At 43.7% G+C, this 18,247-nt stretch overlaps 2 protein-coding genes and 1 long non-coding RNA gene across 6 annotated transcripts in view; 2 read left to right on the top strand and 1 right to left on the bottom strand.

The window, feature by feature from the left end:
* LMO2 (LIM domain only 2) overlaps window positions 1-1,487 on the bottom strand; it is a 38,767-nt gene extending 37,280 nt beyond the window's left edge. Inside the window, exon 1 of the mRNA XM_029582461.1 lies at window positions 1,355-1,487. Coding sequence (XP_029438321.1) covers window positions 1,355-1,356 — 2 coding nt within the window. The 5' untranslated portion in view covers window positions 1,357-1,487. The remainder of the gene's footprint in view (window positions 1-1,354) is intronic.
* A 103-nt stretch (window positions 1,488-1,590) lies between these two features.
* CAPRIN1 (cell cycle associated protein 1) overlaps window positions 1,591-18,247 on the top strand; it is a 69,969-nt gene continuing 53,312 nt past the window's right edge. For 3 of the 4 annotated variants that reach the window (XM_029582458.1, XM_029582457.1, XM_029582455.1), the window contains exons 1-6: window positions 1,591-1,958; window positions 2,252-2,410; window positions 10,645-10,707; window positions 13,726-13,812; window positions 14,970-15,211; window positions 16,731-16,813. In XM_029582458.1, the coding sequence (XP_029438318.1) occupies window positions 2,252-2,410; window positions 10,645-10,707; window positions 13,726-13,812; window positions 14,970-15,211; window positions 16,731-16,813 (634 nt within the window). In that variant the 5' untranslated portion in view covers window positions 1,591-1,958. The remainder of the gene's footprint in view (window positions 1,959-2,251; window positions 2,411-10,644; window positions 10,708-13,725; window positions 13,813-14,969; window positions 15,212-16,730; window positions 16,814-18,247) is intronic. The other variant, XM_029582456.1, reaches the window with a different exon arrangement.
* On the top strand, window positions 5,822-9,950 carry LOC115079204. The gene is made up of 2 exons (XR_003853223.1): window positions 5,822-6,873; window positions 7,076-9,950. It is a non-coding gene; the product is annotated as an uncharacterized LOC115079204 (long non-coding RNA).

Here is an 18,247-nt window from a genome sequence, read left to right as displayed (position 1 = left end):
TCCTTAAAGATATCTGTCTAGCTGTGTTTATTGACCTTTATTGCCACACAATTGCTCTCTTTTCTAAATGGAGTTATATCAATCCCTTTAACACATGTATCCCCCTTCCCTCGATCTGTGGTCCTTCTCCAATCCCTCCTCGGACTAACAGGGAATATAATTATGTGTTCAATATTTCAGATTTACTTTTACCATCTTGCACAAATTCTCTCTTTTCACTTACGTCTTTTAGTTCCAACACGGAACTTCCTCTTTTCACTTACACAACTGAAAGAACTCATCAGCTTTTTTTCTTTTGACTACCTTCCCTCGCCGTTTCCAGATATGCCTTCCTCGCCACCTCTTTCTGAGGCCTCTTGAACTTCTGAATGCTAATCTTTGTGCCATTACCTTTCCAACCACCTTTTGAAAACCATACTTATCCCACTATAAAGATGTCTTGCCCTTACAATGACACTTTTTAGTTTACCCCACCATTCTACATCATTTTCTTAGCTCATCCCACCAACATTCCCAAGTGGGCTGGCGCTGATCCAGCAGTCCCCCAGTTTGAAGTGTGCGAGTCCAGCAGATCCTGGGACTGCAGGGCCATGTGGCTCCAATCGCATGAAGGCTGAAGCTGTGCCAGGCGGTTAGAGGATGGTCAGTGACTCCCACTCAGGTTAGGGGGGGGGGGGGGGGAATGACTCCCACTCAGGTTAGGGGGGGGGGGAATGACTCCCACTCAGGTTAGGGGGGGAATGACTCCCACTCAGGTTAGGGGGTGGTGGTGGAATGACTCCCACTCAGGTTGGGGGGGGGGGAATGACTCCCACTCAGGTTAGGGGGGGGGGGAGAATGACTCCCACTCAGGTTAGGGGGGGGGGGAGAATGACTCCCACTCAGGTTGGGGGGGGGGGGAATGACTCCCACTCAGGTTAGGGGGGGGGGGAGAATGACTCCCACTCAGGTTGGGGGGGGGAATGACTCCCACTCAGGTTAGGGGGGGGGGGGAATGACTCCCACTCAGGTTAGGGGGGGGGGGAGAATGACTCCCACTCAGGTTAGGGGGGGGGGGGGGAATGACTCCCACTCAGGTTAGGGGGGGGGGAGGAGAATGACTCCCACTCAGGTTGGGGGAGGGGTGTCATATTGCTTTCCATCCTGCCAGGCCCCCCCGTATCCATCCCTATGGTCCAGTCTTAGTTGCTACTCTGACAGTCCAGGAAACCACAGAGTCCAGTGCTCACCACGTACTACCGTATGACATTACATATAGGGAGACCGCTGAACGTTAATATTGTATTGTCATTTCAAAAAGGATCCAGAAACGCCCGAGAGAGAGAGAGTCTATTGTACGGTCTGAAAAGCTCACATGTTTGTACATCAGTCCAGGAGAAGGGATTGCAGGCAGAAACTCCGGATTGTCCCTCCTGGGCATGTCGGCCGCTTCCGCAACGCAGCTCCCAACTCTCTCACAAGCAGGCGCAGGTGCCTTTTCGGGCAATTGTTTCCAGCAGGCATTTCCTCGGGCGCCAGGGAGGGGTCCTCAGAGTGTGGCAAAAGCCGTTGTCTGCAAACGCGTTCAGTCGCCTCCATTGTCCGTTTCAGTTGTCCACAGTCAGCGCCTGAAGGACCTCGCCGCTTCCGAGGATCGGACTCGCCGCTGTCGAGCCCCCCCACGGCCTTTGGCGCCGCCGCACTTGCCCGGCGTTAAAGTCCGGGCGGCAGGGAGCGGATGGACCGCAGAGTCGCGGGGCCGCCGCCCAGCGCCTCCCCTTTCGTTTCAGGCGGCAGCTCGGGGTGACCCGGGCGAGAGGCCCCTTCCCTGAGTAAATCCCTCCAGTTCCTGTCCCTCGCTCTCATTAGCTCGGTGCGGCGGCGGCGGGGCGGAGCAGCTGCGTCTCGTCCAATTCCTTAAACTGATCCAGGCAAAAGTGAATTCTCCCCCTGGATTCACAGTCCACGTCCAGCCCAAGGTACGGAGGGGCAGCGGCGCCGCCGGCGGGAGCCTCCCCTTCGCCGCCGGCCTCCGCGGACGTTGTCTGTTCGCCGCCGTGGGGGCCGAACGCGAGTGACGGCGGTTTGGAACGTTGGGCCCTGGGCGGCGGGGGGAGGGAGCCGGGAGCCTCGTCCGTTCCCCGGCGGGGGCGGTCGTGGTGCGGGCCACGGCGGGCGTGACGTCACGGGCGGACGGGCTGCCGGGGCCCGCGCGCGCTCTCGCCGGGCCTCCTCCTCCTCACCCGCTCTTCTCCTCTCTCTCCTCGCACAGATGCCCTCAGCCACCAGCAGCAGCAAAGCGGTGCCGGGCTCGGGAAGCAGCGAGGCCTCGGCCGCCCAGGCCTGCAGCACGGGCTCCGCGCAGACCGAGGCCATGAAGCAGATCCTGGGAGTCATCGACAAGAAGCTCCGCAACCTGGAGAAGAAAAAGGTGTTGGCGCTACGCTGGGGCAGGGAGGAAGGGAAGGGGCTGCCCCGGGCCCCCCCCCCTACGTCTATTTATAACTCCCCCCCCCCCTTCATCTTGTGGGTCGGTAGCCGCCGGCTCCCGAGGAAACTTCCAGAACCCCCAGCGGACCTCACGCAACCCCCGAGGCGCTTCCGTGTCGGGGGATCGGGCAGAGAGGCTCCGGCGAAGCGCGATTCCCTTCCGGGGACGGAGCGGGGTGGCGATGGCTGGCCCCTGGCTGGGGAGAGAGCCACTCCTTCCGGCCCACTCTTTGTTCCTTTCTCAGGACGTTGCCCGCTGCTCTGCTTGGGGTTTTCGGAGTATTCCCACCTCGGTGGCTGCTGGCCGGGGGGGGGGCCGCTTGCTGATCCTTGGAGCTCGGCTTCTTTGTTGTGGGAAGGGGGTGAAAATCGGCTATAGCCGAGTGCCCCCTCTTCCCCAAGTGCACAACTTGGTGATGGGGGCAAGTATTTAGGGGCAGGAGCTTTCTTATACCCATGTGAAATGTGCCTTCCTTTGCTGATCTCGAGTCTGGGTTTCCTGGGGGGGGGAGGAGAGATTTCTCCTTGGGGTGATGACAAGTTCAGCATAACTTGGTTGTAATCTTGAATATAAATTACGGTTTTTTTTCTAAGACTCTTGACTGTCAAATTAGAGATGGCCTTACTAAGTAGTGGAGAGGCACTGCTCAGGCCCTAACTGCTCTTCTGTAATAGGGCCAGACCAATTTTGTATAATCTGGGCTAACCAATAAAATGAATGAATTCATTGTTTAATTGTAATTGAGAATAGAACCTACTTTTCCAGTACCTCATTCTATTTTTTTTTTTTTTTATTTTGTTATGGGTATTTTCATAGCAGACATGATTATGCCTTAATTCCAGAGCATAAGTTACTGGGCTATATGCAGTTGTTGTAGGGAAAGCATGGTCATTTTTAATTCTTTAATTGCATGTAAAATGTGGCCTTTTCAAAGCTTCAATCCTGGAAGCAACCAAAACAGTCTTGCAGATTGCTTTTACATCTAGCATTTTTTTTAAAGCTTCCTTATTTAAAGCATGTCAGGCTAGCTAATGTAGAAATCATGTCTGAATGTTGAAAATGGAACAATAGTACACATTTTGAAGGAAAAAATAAAATAAACTGTTAATATCATGGCTGTTCTGGGTGTTGTACAAATGTAGTTGTTGGCTGATAAAGCACCTCGTGGACCACCCTGTCATCCCTTCCCACTGTCAGCACAGACACTATTAGATAAGTGGTCATCTACCTCTTTTGGTCTTGCCACCACCTACTCACTATTTGTCCTAAGCTTGTTTGTACTGTCACTGTTTTGGTTGCTACCACTTCTGCTGCTAGGCACAGAAACAAGAGCCACAGCCGAGCTTACTGACCAATAAAAACAACTAAAGCCAGTGGCCATTCAGTGTCCTGTTACTAAACACACAGTATAAAGAAAACTGGGTACTCCTACAAAAGGCAAAAAAAGTAAATAATGCATTTCATAAGTATAGCAGGTTTTGAAAAGCATGGGGTAATTGGTAGTCTTTTGGCAAAGGTGTGCCTGAGACTAGAAGTTAAATCATGCCCCTGGGGGGGGGGACTCCCAGAAATTAATTATATAAAGTAAAATAAAACCTGTGATCTTATTTGAGTTTTCACACTCAAAATAGTCTCTTTCAAGGGTAAAAACTCACTTTAATAAATACTGAAAAATGCTGGTCTCTTGTGTTCTTGCATGCCCAACAGACTCGTACAGTCACAACTGCTCAGCTCCTGATCCAAAGCCTTTCACCATTTATAACTTTTTAGTTCATTAATATTTTTTTTGCCTTTTATGAGAGTACGGAGTGCTTTGGTCATCAGCTGTGTGACATATTAATGGCAGATATGTTGATTTGGTCCTATTGAGATATTTGAATGTGTTTAAAATGACATTGCTCTTCAAAGTTTTAGAAGAGCCTTCTTTATTCAAAGTGTTCATTGCAAAGGCGGTGGTCAGGTTTTCAATGGCACATAACTTGCTGTTTATCTCTTTAGCGCTCAAATCCATTGAGTTCCCTCTTGTTATGGACAGTCTTTAGGGAAGAGTTCAGTAATGACCATATACAATGTGTGTAGATTATATGCTTAATATCCTTTGAACTGCCAAGCCATTTTCATTCATCACGGTCTGTAAATGTTTTGTGTCAGAGTACTGTAAAACTTTTCAATCCAAAATATATTTGGTGACCTTTTTATATAATACCTCAGATTATACAGCATACACTCTACAGACAACAGAAAATGGTCACAATGAAGACAGAGAGTGGACTTTCTCCTTTAGCTAAGAATTATGGATGCTGTGTTAGTCCACTTGTATATGTGGAAATAAGGGCCAGTAAGCAAATTGGTGAGACCTTTTTGATTGGGCTATTTTAATTACAGCAGTGACTAGCTTGCGAGAGCTAGACTCCCTTCTTCAGGTCATAAGAACATAAGATATGCCATGCTGGGTTAGACCAAAGGTCCATCAAGCCCGGATTTCTGTTTCCAACAGTGGCCAATCCAAGTCACAAGGACCCAGACATTAGATCACAAGTTACTATTGGTTAATTACAGTAATAGCAGTTATGGATTTATCCTTTAGGAACTTATCCTAACCTTTTTGGTCATTGAAGAAATAGTGTAGTTATACTGGGTTTAAATAGTACAGGTTCAGCTAGGGTAGGCAAACATTTTGGCATGAGGACTACACCTGTGCCCCATTCTAGTTTGGCATGGGAGGCCTCCTTGCAGGGTGACAAGAGACATATAGCCTTATCTTGCCTGCAGTGGTAACCTCACATTGGCTGGCCTGTGGATATCGCTTCCTGCTGTGGGATTTCAAAAGTCATGGCGCTACTGCCATGGTCTGTAGTTTGCCCACCCTTTCCTGCCATTACACTTCAGTAAATGAAAATGGGGAGTAGGGAGGTTGAGAGAGATGACTGACAGTAACATTTTAAGATGGCTATTTTCAGTCATCTGCATAGCCTGAATTTTCAAAGTGGAATTATGAGCATTAGTTTGCTGTGAAAAACAGCCAGTTTGTGTGATTTCTTACACAGATACATTTACATGTGGCTGAGGAGATTTAATGTGTACGGAAATGGTATCTGATGCCTCTTCTACTGCACTTAAAAGTGCTTTTTCATGCATAGGTGCCCCAGGGCCATTTTCAAAAGCCCGTTTATGTGCATAAAACCGTGTTCTATGGGTGAAAATCAGGGCCTATCACTAAGTCGGTGAAACAGGTGAGCATTTCTTAAAGGGAATTCTAGGAGTACACAACACAGCATTTGACAAACAGAAAAGACTTAATTAAGAGTGATAGACTTCAAACCCAGTATCCAAAAAAAAAAAAAATACTAGTATTGCACGATTACATCAGGCCTTTTGACTATTGTTATATTGGGCCTTAAAACAAGAAAAAGCTGTCTTAAGCATTTAAATTTGTAAATCTTTTCAGTACTTTGACAGCATTGGAACCAAAACTGACTGTTCTGTGGAATAAAGGGTACAGTGCAAGCTGTTTAGTGAGCACCTGCCTGCAGGGAGCTGGGCTGAGGAAAGCATCGATACTTTCCACACGGACTTATAGTGGCTTGTGGAGGCAGAGTATTCATTCTCATAAGCAGGAGGACATACCCTCTGGTGACTCGAAGCAGTTTCTTACCTCACGAGCTGCTTTTTACCAGAGATTCCTTCCTCTTTGCCTATTGTATGGACTAAACAAACAATATTCAGAATACCAGGATGCTCTAGTTTTTGTTCACTGTTTCCATGGTAATTCAAGCTAAACCGTAAATTGTGAATTAAGACCTTTCTTGGGATTTTATATAGCAGGTTGCTTTCATGATTATTAAAGCTATACAATGTTTCATTTTATTTCTAGACAAATCTTTCATATCCAAAAATATAGATTATAAGGAATTATAAAAATTGCACACTTCTAAATATTTACAGCATAACTAGAGATGTAGCCATTCATATTTGTCAGAATCTTACAACTTATGGTTTTCTTGGTTCTGGTGCACGTGTTTTGTTAGTGAGTAGTTAGGAAATTCTTAGTAAGTATTGCACTTTTCATTTTGCAAATTTTCTTTGTGTATGAAAATAATGCTGCATGATAGCAAATGCATTTCCTAAAGTGCTGGCACTGAATATGTTTGGCTTGTCAAGGCTAAATACAATAGTGTTGATATGCCACCCTGTTTCCTCCATCTGTGGAAATGGATTATCAGTTTTTTGTACGGTTGATATGACCGATTTATCTGGAGACTTGCTTCATTATTGGCATGCCTGTTAGAAATTGTAGGACAAATATTGTAGTTGCTTTGATGCTCCACTGGTTTAACATCTATGGAATGGCAGGTAGTTCAAAGGTACACATGAAGTGCGGTAGTCTTGTCGTTTTTCAAAATGTTTTATTTATTTATTTATTTATTTAACTTTTTTATATACCAACATTCAAGACGGTGGTCCCATCATGCTGGTTCACAAGAAACAGGGGTGTAATTATAATAAACTTTACCATTTAAACAATAGTGCAGAAAAGCAGTTACATATACAAGGTATATAACAGTTACATATAACAAGGTATAACAAGCAGTTACATATAACAAGGTTTTATGTAAGGTACCAGATATTTCCCCTAGTAGCCAGGACTTACACACCAGTTTGTGTTTGTGTGGTGTGACTAGACCTTGCTGTGTGCAGCCTTAAAACATTCAGAGGCTGATACGCATTAAAACGGGCGCTCGTGTTCCTAAGGTGCGCACATCCACCTCTCCTGGGCACCCAATGCTATATTTAAATAAAGCTGCCACCTAAAAAAGGACGTGCAAGTAAAACATTTGTGTCCCGAGTGCTCCAAAGTAGTGGGCCCAGACCAGCACCAATGACTGACCTAACCAAAGTAAACTCCTACCCCCCCCCCCCAAGGTCTGCCCCATTGGGCCAAGCGGTCTGGGTTGGACCCAGAGGTTCTTTCCCTGAAATGGTGCACTCTGAGGGCCCTGTCTTAAAACAGGACTTGTCAGACCCCAAATGCCCCCTCCAGGCCAGGAGCCCCTGCTGGAGGCCCTCCTCTGGCTGGGTTGTTCCCCACTTGATCAGTGGAAAGGACCCATTCCCTTTCAAGAGAGCCTTCTGAAAGGGGATTGGTCCTTTCACTGACACATGACGGTGAATGGAGTAATTAAATACAAATAATGTATTCACTCTTTCACTTACTGCCCATTGGTCCTTTCACTGACGAGCGTCGGTGAAAAGGACCAATCAGGACCAGCCTTGGTGGAGCATGGTCTCCGGCAGGGGTTCCTGGCCGAGAGGGGGTTTTAAGAGGGGGACCTCAGAGTGCACCATTTCAAGTGGAGGACTCCTGGGTCCAACCTGAACGCTTGGCCCACTGGGCCAGACCTGGGGGGTGAAGTTTAACACCCGCCTCTGAGCAGGAGTTAAATTTCTCAGGGTAGTAGGAGACGTGCTTGGCGGTCTTTTTTGCTTTAGTGCGCCTGCTTGCATTGCAGAGGTAATGGCTAATTAGGCTGTTACTCTGCAGTTCGCATGCCCCATGTGCTAAGCCTGCTGTGGGTTTTTTGGTTCAAAAGCCTTTTTTACATACCAGGGCTACCTTGGCACCGAAAAATGCAAGTAAAACCCCATGATAGGTTTAGCGCCCCTTATTGCATCGTCTCCTCAGAAGGGCCCAGAGGATGTCCTACAAGTTTGAGAGGGCTATGGGACAAGTTAGATTGTGCAGTATCTGAAAAGGTCTTAGAAAGAGCAGGATCTTATATGATTTTGTATGTTGCATTATATAGACAGCTGTTAGGCAGCAGGTAATGTTTTATTATACAGTGAAAAAAATGGGACAGTTGTACAGTTAAACTCTTTCCTGTAATGTTGTTCTTATAAACAAACCTTTCTAGTAACTGGAACAATCATGAAATTCAAGACTCTGTATCTGTTCATTTTCGATGATACTCATTGAATTGACTGAAATTTCAGAAGCACAAGGAAAACTTCCCCTAGTTATTGGCATACATTGAAGCCTAATGAACTTAATTTTTTCTCCATCCTTCATGTTCCACATGTTTTACAGAAAAAAAATTGTGGCATGTTAGGTCCTAGGTAGAGTAAGGGGGGAGCATAGTGTTCCATCATATTGCTTTAATCCTCTCTAAACCATTTCCATCAATTTATAAAAAGATCATTTCATGTTCATTTGTGAGCACCAGTACGCTTTCTTTGCTGCAGTAAAAGTGGATCATTCTTAAGAACTTGCTGGCTTAAATTCATGAAGTAAAGCTTGGAAGTGGCTAAAAGATGCATGTTTTATATAAAAATACTATTTGTATATTTAACATGGTTTCATACAGCATACTGGCAGACATCTCTTCATGCCAAGAGACTGCAGAAGACTCCTGGAAAGAATTGCTTTGGTTACAGTAGCTTTCAGCTGCAGTGCAGAGGGCAGAGCAACTTGAATGCATACCTTCATCTTGGCACAATACATTGAGCCAGAAACTGCTCCCAAAATCGTTATCCCACAGATATGAAGAGAAAAACTGTGGACAACAAAAGTGCACAACTTGTGTTACAACCTGGTTGTAGGCACCACCGACACAAGGAAACTGATGAAAGGGTTTAACTCCTCTTAAGAAAGTAGATGAAATTAGAGCAAATCAATCTTGTAAAAAAAAAAAAAATGCAAACTATACCTTAACCTCAAAGAGTAAAGCACTAACTTTTCTACATTAGCCTACTGCCTCTCCTTCCATAGCAGTTGGTGAAAACCTTTGGATGTTGACCCAACAAAATTCCCACCAATCATTTTGCTCTGCTCTCTCCACTTCCAGCTTTTGTGTCTGCCGTGGGTTATAGCAGCCTCTCGTTTGGAGCACAGCAGGTCTGTGTTAGGTTAGGTTACTTGCCCTCCCGGGTCAATAACGATAGACTTCATAACATTGATCCCTCTGGAAAGGACTTCAGTTCTGTAAGAAAAATGGTATGGAAACTGTATTATACAAAAGCAAGTAAAACATAATGGAACATTCAATGCATATATAGATTACATTTTTTTTTTTTTTTTTTAAATGTATGTGCTTGTCTTGTCAGTCTTAATCTTGCCTGAATTAACAGATTGGAGCACTTTGTAATGCAAAGTCCCACATATGAGCTTCTAGCACAAATGTACAAAGTTTTTCATGTTCCACCTTTGTTTTCACACCATTTATATAAAAATGCATTTAACTTCTTGTTCTCACCTTCCGCACCCTAAGCCCCTTACCCTCTTAATCCTTGATATTTCCAGACCCTCCCTTCAGCTTTTCCCCCCTGAAATTCAAACTTTTACTTAAGTTTGAGATGTGAAAGTATAAGAAAAGAAATTACAACATTTTATCTGTATGTTCCTTGTAAACCGATGTGATGTGGAAACTAACGTCGATTATATAAAAAAAAAAAAAAAAAAAAAGAAGCTTTAAATTAATAGCAATATGCTAGGAACAGAAGCCTCTTTATATCTTAAATACAAACGAATCTTCCCCACTCTAGCTGAGGACTGAACCAAGAAGGGTGTGCAGTTTGGAGGAGCATGCTAGTTTTTAAGGGCTGATCACTTTGCCATTATACTGAATATGAGATCTAGCAGTCATTGTGGTGCATTCTGAGGTACAGACTATAAAAGACAAGTAAATATGTTTGGATTTTGTTTAATAATCGTAGGTTACTAAATTATGAAAACGCACAAAATACCTTCCTCATGGGATGACTTTAGTATTGTTTTCACTGTTAAGCTGATGCTTTCCTCCTTTTGTATTTCCAGCTCAGTTGGAAGCAGTGTTGGGACATCTCCTAGCACCAGGGGCCTTCATTTGTAACTACCTAGAGATTGTTTTTCCTCTCTTTTATATCCTTTGCCCCACGCCCTGCTTAGAATGACCCCAGTTGTGGTCCTAAATTCATTTACTGCAACAGGTTTTGATTATTCTTACATTGCTTGAATCGACTGTATTGCAACTTATCTCAAAACCACTATTCTCAAGGATTAATGTGCCTGTCACACCTACACTATAGATGAGAGGATTGAATAATTGTGATATTAATGTATGCATTGCAGTTGTGTAAATGTGTGTTGTTTGTATTGTAAAAGGTTTCTGACTTTCCATGCATGATTTTATTTTCACCAGGGCAAGCTTGATGATTATCAGGATAGAATGAACAAAGGCGAGCGCTTGAATCAGGATCAGCTGGTAATTACCTTTATTCTCTAATCCTCTTGTTAAGGAAGTTGCCTTTAATATTTGATATCATACTTCTGATTTTGAGTCCTCAGTTGAAGAAAGTGTCATAAAACATTGATACTGATGTTTCTATTTTTTAATTGTATCTAGAAGCAAATTGCAGTTTATTATTAAAAAAAAAAGATAAAATTGAAGGGTCTCCTGGAGCTGATCACATAGGTCAGAACAAAACAGTGAATGTAAAAAATGTTGTGCTGGGTCAGACCAAGATCCATCGTGCTTAGCATCCTGCCTCTCCAGGTTGCAAGTACCTGGTAGGTCCCAGGGATAGACTAAAGAAAGAGATTTCTATCTGGCTAATAATGTTATGCACTTTTCCTCGAATAACTTGTCCTAACCTCTTTTAAACCGTGCTATGCTAGTCATGTTGCAGTGTGGGGGATCTACATTTAGCACCCCAGTCTGTCAGGCCCAGGAGGTGGCGAGGATGACTGCTGTTATAGTAGTGGCTCCTGTCAGCCAATAAATAGCACCAAGGGGTAGGCCTTGGAGAAAGAACCCCTTGGGCTAGTGAATGTTCCGCAGTCGCTAGGCCATTTGAATGGGAAATCCAAAAGTAGCTAGAAAGGAGTTAAAAACGCTTCTCTTCAGAGTATGCAGTGTAGGGTTGTACAGAATTATGCATAATATTCCAAATGAGGTCTCACCAGGGACTTATACACAGGGGCAATACCGCCGCCTCTTTTCTGCTGACCATTCCTCTCCCTATGCAGCCAAGCATCTTTCTGGCTTTTACCTTCACCTTATCCATCTGTTTGGCCACCGTAAAATCATCAGATACAATTACATCCAGATCTGGCTGCTCTGCTTAGAAGAATTTCACCTCCAATACTGTAGTTTTCCCTTGGGATTTGGCGTGACTCTGCATTTTTTTAGCATTACATTTTAGCTGCTAGACCCTAGACTATTCCTTCAGTTTTGCTAGATCCCTTCCAAGAACCAATCCCTGTGGCACATTGCTAGTAATGCCTCTCTCCTCAGGGTAGTGGTAAATGGAAGTCACTCTTTGTTGCCTCCCATCTAAACAGTTTCTACCAGTCATTTTAGGGCCCATAGCAACTTAATTTATAGGTCCTATGCGAAACAGTGTCAAAGACCTTACTGAAATCACAAAGTAGGTAATTTCCAAGTTTATTTGGCAGTTGCTATCTAGTTAGTCTTAATTTTAAAATTTTCTTGCACTGCTTTTTTGAGTGTAAATGTTCAAGCATGTAATGTTGTATAAGGTACTCGGTACACAGTATGGATGAGATACTCATGCACCAAGCAGGATGATTCTTATTTTAAGGTAGTGAAACAACATAAGGTGGTCGGAGCCAGAGATGCTAGGGTGCATAGGGAAAGGCAGAGCCAGGAGAAGAAAAAGGAAAGTGATAATGCCTCTGTATAGGCCATTGCTGAAACTTTGCCTTGAAGCAGCAGTCATGGGGTACCTGCATGGAGCAGCAGTTATTGAATTAACAAAAACAATTAAAAGAATAAGTAAAGCTTGCTGGGTAGACTAGATGGACCACTTGGGTCTTTTTCTGCTGTCATTTTATTTATTTTATTTATAAATTTTTATATACCGAGGTTCAATTAACAGGACTAATTATCACTTCGGTTTACATTACAACCAGCAAAAATAACAGAGAGACAGACTTGTTTTTACAATGAAACAGGGTAGAAATAATCTGGAAAAACAAAATCTGGAAAAACATAAAATGGGTGAAGCAAGTATAGAGAATTGGGTCTGTATAACTTGTGCGAAAAATAAGAGACACAGTCTTGTTTTACAATGAACAGGGTAGAAATAACCTGGATAAAACAATGAACAGGGTAGAATTAATCTGGAAAAACAAAATCTGGAAAAACATAAAATGGGTGAAGCAAGTATAGAGAATTGGATCTGTATAACTTGTGTGAAAATCAGGGAAATTGAGTAGGGGAGGACTATGAAGGCCTAAAGTTGGATAGTCTACTCATGATGCGGATAAGAACCAAGGCTGAGGTGAGTAGTTATGGGAAGGCTTGTTTGAACAACAAAGTCTTAAGTCTCTTAAAGGTGATTGGACATTGTTCCAGCCTCAGTTCAGGAAGGAGCAGGTTCCATTGGTTGGGGCCCGAGGCAGATATAGCTCTCTTACTGAAGGAGGTCTTGATGGTGGGTGTTTATATGTTTACTATCTTACAAGGAAGGGATATAACTAGGCCAAAGGCAGTCCATAGAAAGGCTTCCAGAATAGTGCAGGGATTGTACTAAGACCCCCTGAGATGTAACTTCAAGACCTAAACATTAATATTCTAGGGCAGTGTTTTGCAAGCCAGGCGCCATGAATATGCCTGAGAGATTTGCTTGCATTGAGGGCATTGGGTGGTCTGGATGGGCCATATTCTTTGTCAGTGAGTAGAATCTCATTCGGATATTGCAAACAGACCAGCTTTACGCTCTCTAGGGGAGAGGTGATAAGGCCAAAGCAAAGGACAGGTAAAGGAAGCATGACCTAACATAGCTGCAGCCTGTTGGGTAGCTGGAATGGTACCAGCAGGCTACAACTTCAGAGAAACCAACCAGGTCACTACGGGCAGGTTGGTGGTAGTTGGGTTCTGTTCAGCAAGCCAAGGGGACATAGGAAGCTGGATGTTAGTTTTGCTAGCTTTGATATCTGTGGTGTAAGGTATGGAGGGGGAGGCAGGGCTGGGTGTTGGATTAAGTATGGATCTTGATGTTCCTCTGCCCAGGCGAGAACACAATTTGGCTTGGAATAAGGTCAAGCTTCCACTGCTGGCAGCTGGGATATATTCTTGCAGTGTATGCCAATGAGCTGTTGGTCTTTTTCTGCTATCGTCTACTGTGCTGTGTAGAGTGCAGGTCATCTGCTTTCTGCTGCTCAGAATAAATTAAAACATCCTTTCTGGTGAAGAAGAGACTGTTCAAAGACGACGTTTCTTTCTGTTGCTGTACTTGTGTATATGTTTTCTCTATAGGATGCAGTGTCAAAATACCAAGAAGTGGTGAATAACATGGAATTTGCTCGAGAACTTCAGAGGAGCTTCATGGCCTTGAGCCAAGATGTAAGTTAAGAGCATTTTTCATCCGAGGATCAGTTCTTTTCTATCTAATGTTAATGTATGTGCTGATGAATTACATTGGTGCATGAAGTGACCTGTTTCAGGTGCAGTTAAAATTAAAATCTGTACAATGACAGTTTAAGTGTATATAGTCCTCCTGATGGGTGTGGCAGTAGCTTCTGAGAAACCAAAGGCCAAGTTGACTAGGGATCTAGTTGTAAGTATAACTTGACTCTGCTCCTGCTCTTTTTTTTTTTCTCTTGGTATAATCCATCAGTAGTACAGAAATTCCTTTTGTGAGGAAGTAGAAATTCTATCAAATTGTTTTCAAGACTGTTACGTTGGTTTTTGTTGGCTTGCCTAGAATTTGGCATTTTTTTGTCTTAGGCTGTAAAAGTACTTTTGGAGTCCTTTCCTGTGAATCATCACATTTTATTTTTTGTTGCAAGGGTTGTTCAGCTAAAGTGACACAGTATAGTGAGAAGTTCATGCACTTGTGTGTTGTCTCCCTTAAGGAAGCCTTTTGTAGGAAAAGGGGACCAGTGTAGGGAGGAAGAAGCAGGTGCCGGCTATGGTATGCATGAGGTGGGCAACAAGATTTAGCTGATAGCAAGTCTTCAACTGTAGTAACCAAGGAAGGCTGGGAGGGAGCAGCAGCATGAGGTGCTGGTGGGGAGGACTGAACTCAAGTAAGTGAGGGAGGGTGTAGGATTACCAGTAGCTGGAGGAATGGCAGCGAGGCATTAAGGGGAGCTTAGTGGCAGTGTAGGGAGCAACAATACTTATCTCTGTAGCTGTAACTGCAGAGGCAATGGCACTCTGTCACTGAGATGGGTGCATTGTGAGATGCATGCTGATCTGAGGCCTAGTGACTCTATGCCAGGCAGGTACAACTTCTACTAAGGTAAAAAGCGTAATATATAAGATCTGTGCAGTGTAATTTCTCTTTAAATCCAGTGCTGGGGCAGGGATGCATGTGTATGTACAGTAATCTGATGGTGGGCTCATAGCAGTGTACATACCTTTGCTTCCATATAGAATTTGTGAAGCTAGCTCCCTTCTATATTGTCCAACTGTTTGGTACAGAAACCTGGTAGATATTCAATGAATATATGAATGCCATGGTAACAGTGCTGTTTTGGTTTCTTTTTGTATTTGAGCAGATACAAAAATCAATAAAGAAGGCAGCACGTCGGGAGCAGCTCATGAGAGAAGAAGCTGAACAGAAACGCTTAAAAACCATTCTTGAGCTGCAGTTTATATTGGACAAACTGGGTGATGAAGAAGTACGCAGTGATTTGAAGCAAGGATTAAATGGTGTGCCCATATTGACAGAGGAGGAGCTGACCCTGTTTGATGACTTTTACAAACTGGTTGAACCTGAAAGAAACACAAATCTGAGGTAGCAACAGACATGCTAGTTTTCTTATTAAACAGTGCTATTCAACATTTTAGACTTATCTTGCCTGAAACGTTCTGATGTGGGCGTGTAGGCACTCTTATTTTTCAGAAATAGTGCATTTTTTTTTTAAATTCTAGCTCTTTACATCTTAATGCCTGAAATATCGTCAGTTGCTGCTGAACAGTAACTTGTAACAGAAATGCCAGTCAGTGATATTGCAGCACTGGTTTGTTGTACGTCATTCCTGTTCATACCCTGGATCAGTCCAGACAAGTGGGTTTCCCTGTGCGTAGCCAGATCAGTCCAGACTCTCCTGGGTTTTGCCTCCCTTCCAGGAGATGGAGACGGAGAAAGTTCCAAAGGTACCGCCTCTTAACCCAGTGCGCCACCTGCATCTCCTCAGTGTTTCTCTGTCGCCAGCAGATGGAGGTGGCGCAAAACCTGCGTTCTGTACCTGGGTATAGAGTAGGATAGTTTAAAAAAATAAATAAAAAGTTGACTGTTTTAGATTGGCATCTTCCCTCCCAGGGGGTTGGCAGGTCCTAGTGGGACCATCTCCCTTGATGGTAGGAGTCGAACGAGCAGGGGTTGGGGACCCCCAAATTGCTTGAATACAAGTGCTGGAGGTGACAGCTGGTGGTCCGGCTCCCTCCCCCTCAGCAAGGATCTGGAGAAGTCTTTGCCATCCTTCTGCAGGGAAGTATCCATTTGTTTTCTTGTCTCTAAAGTTAAGACTATAAAACAAAAAACCAAACCGACCAACCTGTTACTGGTAACCATTACCTCTGTGCCCAGGAAAATAATTTATTGGCAAATATTCAGATGTCAGATAGTACTGTACTACTTTCATAGATGTTCAAAAAAGAAAGTGCCCATGAGAGAGTATGAAGTCTACTTCTGTTTTTTGAAGTAGAGGCATTCTCTCATGTTGGGCACAGCAGAAATGTTAGCCTTTAGTGCTGTGGATAGCTTAGTCTTATCAGAAGTGGGTAAGAAGTGGCCTTGCTGTTGGAAGAGGCTTCTGTTGTCTATAAGGGAGGGGGGAAGGGTGCAGGTGGGTTGGGAGGGGTGAGGAAGGAAGGTGGTTCCCCCCCCCCCCCCCCCAAAAAAAAAAGTCACTTTGTGGGGGTTAGTGGTGCTAAAATTCATTGAGGCTGGGGAATTAGGCTGCAGGCCCCGAAGGATGGTTTTTTGTTCAGGTTTTACAGTGCCCTTTAACCGGATATCATGAAAAAGATAATGTGGCTCAGTGGCAGGATACAGAGCTACCCAAAGCCGGATAACTTCAAACCTGGCCAGTTATAGTCAAGCATAGCTGGTTAGGTTTTACATTATCTGGCTAACTTTAGCCCTGTCTGCTTGCCAGTTTACTGAATATGGACCTCTTGTTGACTGCCCAGCTACTTTGGGTTTCTTTTAATAAACTAAATGTGTAAGATAAAGCAAAAGCTTTAGGTTACAGTCAGGTTTGATGGCACTCGTTTTTTTAAGGCTTATCCCTTAACATTCTTGGTTCAAGGTTGAATGAGCAGTATAACCAAGCATCCATACACCTATGGGATTTGCTGGAAGGAAAGGACAAACCAGTCTGTGGAACTACTTGTAAGTATGGGTTTCCTATCTCACTTCTAATGGTGGTATCTTGACAGGTGTCGGGCTTTCCCTGGACATCAGGGTTGTAGCACAACCTGCCGAGTTGGGGGTTATCTGCAAGCCCTTCTTGTCAGGACTCTGACTGCTACGAGTTAGCAGTTACTGGAAGTAGAACAGTTGTTCTGTGCCGTATTTAGCAGTTACTCGGGCCTTTGCCAGATTTTGCTCCCTCAGCAGTATTCTCATGGTGTCTGGTAGCAGTGACTTGTCTTTTTCTCGAAAGTGCTGGCAAGCTGCATATTTGGAGGAACTGTATGTTGAGCACATTAAGCTAGAAAAGTCTGGTTTGGCACATTCAGACATCCTTTATTGGTTTGTTTATTTTATTGATTTTTATATACCATCATTCAGTTGGACCATCACAACGGTTTACAAGTTAGTAGAACATACTCTGAATTATTGTATTAGCTTAAAACACAAAACTTAAAACAGTGCTAAAATAATTATAAATGTTATGGGGCAGGAGGCCTGGACACCTGTTAATTCAAATTCTGTCTGGGAGTTGTTCCTCGAATGCTTTGGTGAAAAGCCAGGTTTTCAGCTTTTACCTAAATAGTTTGGGGTCTGGTTGTATTGGAAGGGATAGTGGTAATGTGTTCCAGATTTTGGGGCCTGCTAAGGAAATTGCTCGGTTACGAACGTCTCATAGATGGGCTGTTCTTACGGATGGCATTGTTACCAGCAGAACGAAGGTTTCTCTCTGGGACATGTAGCCTAATTGCTGCATTTCACCATTAATGATCTTGTGTAGTAAACATAGTATCTTAAATTCAATCCACTATTTTATTGGATCGAATTTAAGGTACTACGTAAATGTACTTGTGATTATTGCTTTGAACAAGCAAATTATGCCTATGTATTATATTTCTTCTGTGAAGAGCTCACTCTTCCATACTCTACGCTCTGGACTGTGAATGCCTTTTCCTGCACTTGCCTGGTTTCTTGCATGGAATATGAATGATACATACACAGACGAAAGCTTACTGGAAGTTTCCCTAGTAAACTGGAGCAATAACCTGATATTAAATATCAGACAGTATAAGCTATTTGCTGTGTAAAATAAGGAAAATGCTTAGATTGTTTCTCAGCTATGATGAGTTATTGGACTAAAAAACATTTGTCTGCTTATATGGCCATATCTCTGATATTTGCTGGAAAACACAGATCATCAGTCTGTTGTAATAGTTCTGGTGAATATCACCAAGATGGGCCATTTGCAAATTGCATGACTCAGAGCTTCTGTAGTGATGCAGTGTAACGAAGTTCACATGTTCTGCTTCTAGAGCATTGGTAATTGTGCAGTGGTTTAATTTATTTGGCTCTTTGTAAAGTAACTTGTGTTGCAGTTATACTAAGTAGTCATTGAAGGTTAATCTGCCTCTG

This window comes from Rhinatrema bivittatum, chromosome 17, assembly GCF_901001135.1.
Source record: "Rhinatrema bivittatum chromosome 17, aRhiBiv1.1, whole genome shotgun sequence".
Lineage (NCBI taxonomy): Eukaryota > Metazoa > Chordata > Amphibia > Gymnophiona > Rhinatrematidae > Rhinatrema > Rhinatrema bivittatum.
Note: the sequence above shows the minus strand (reverse complement) of the source record. Positions and strands in the feature narration are given on the sequence as shown.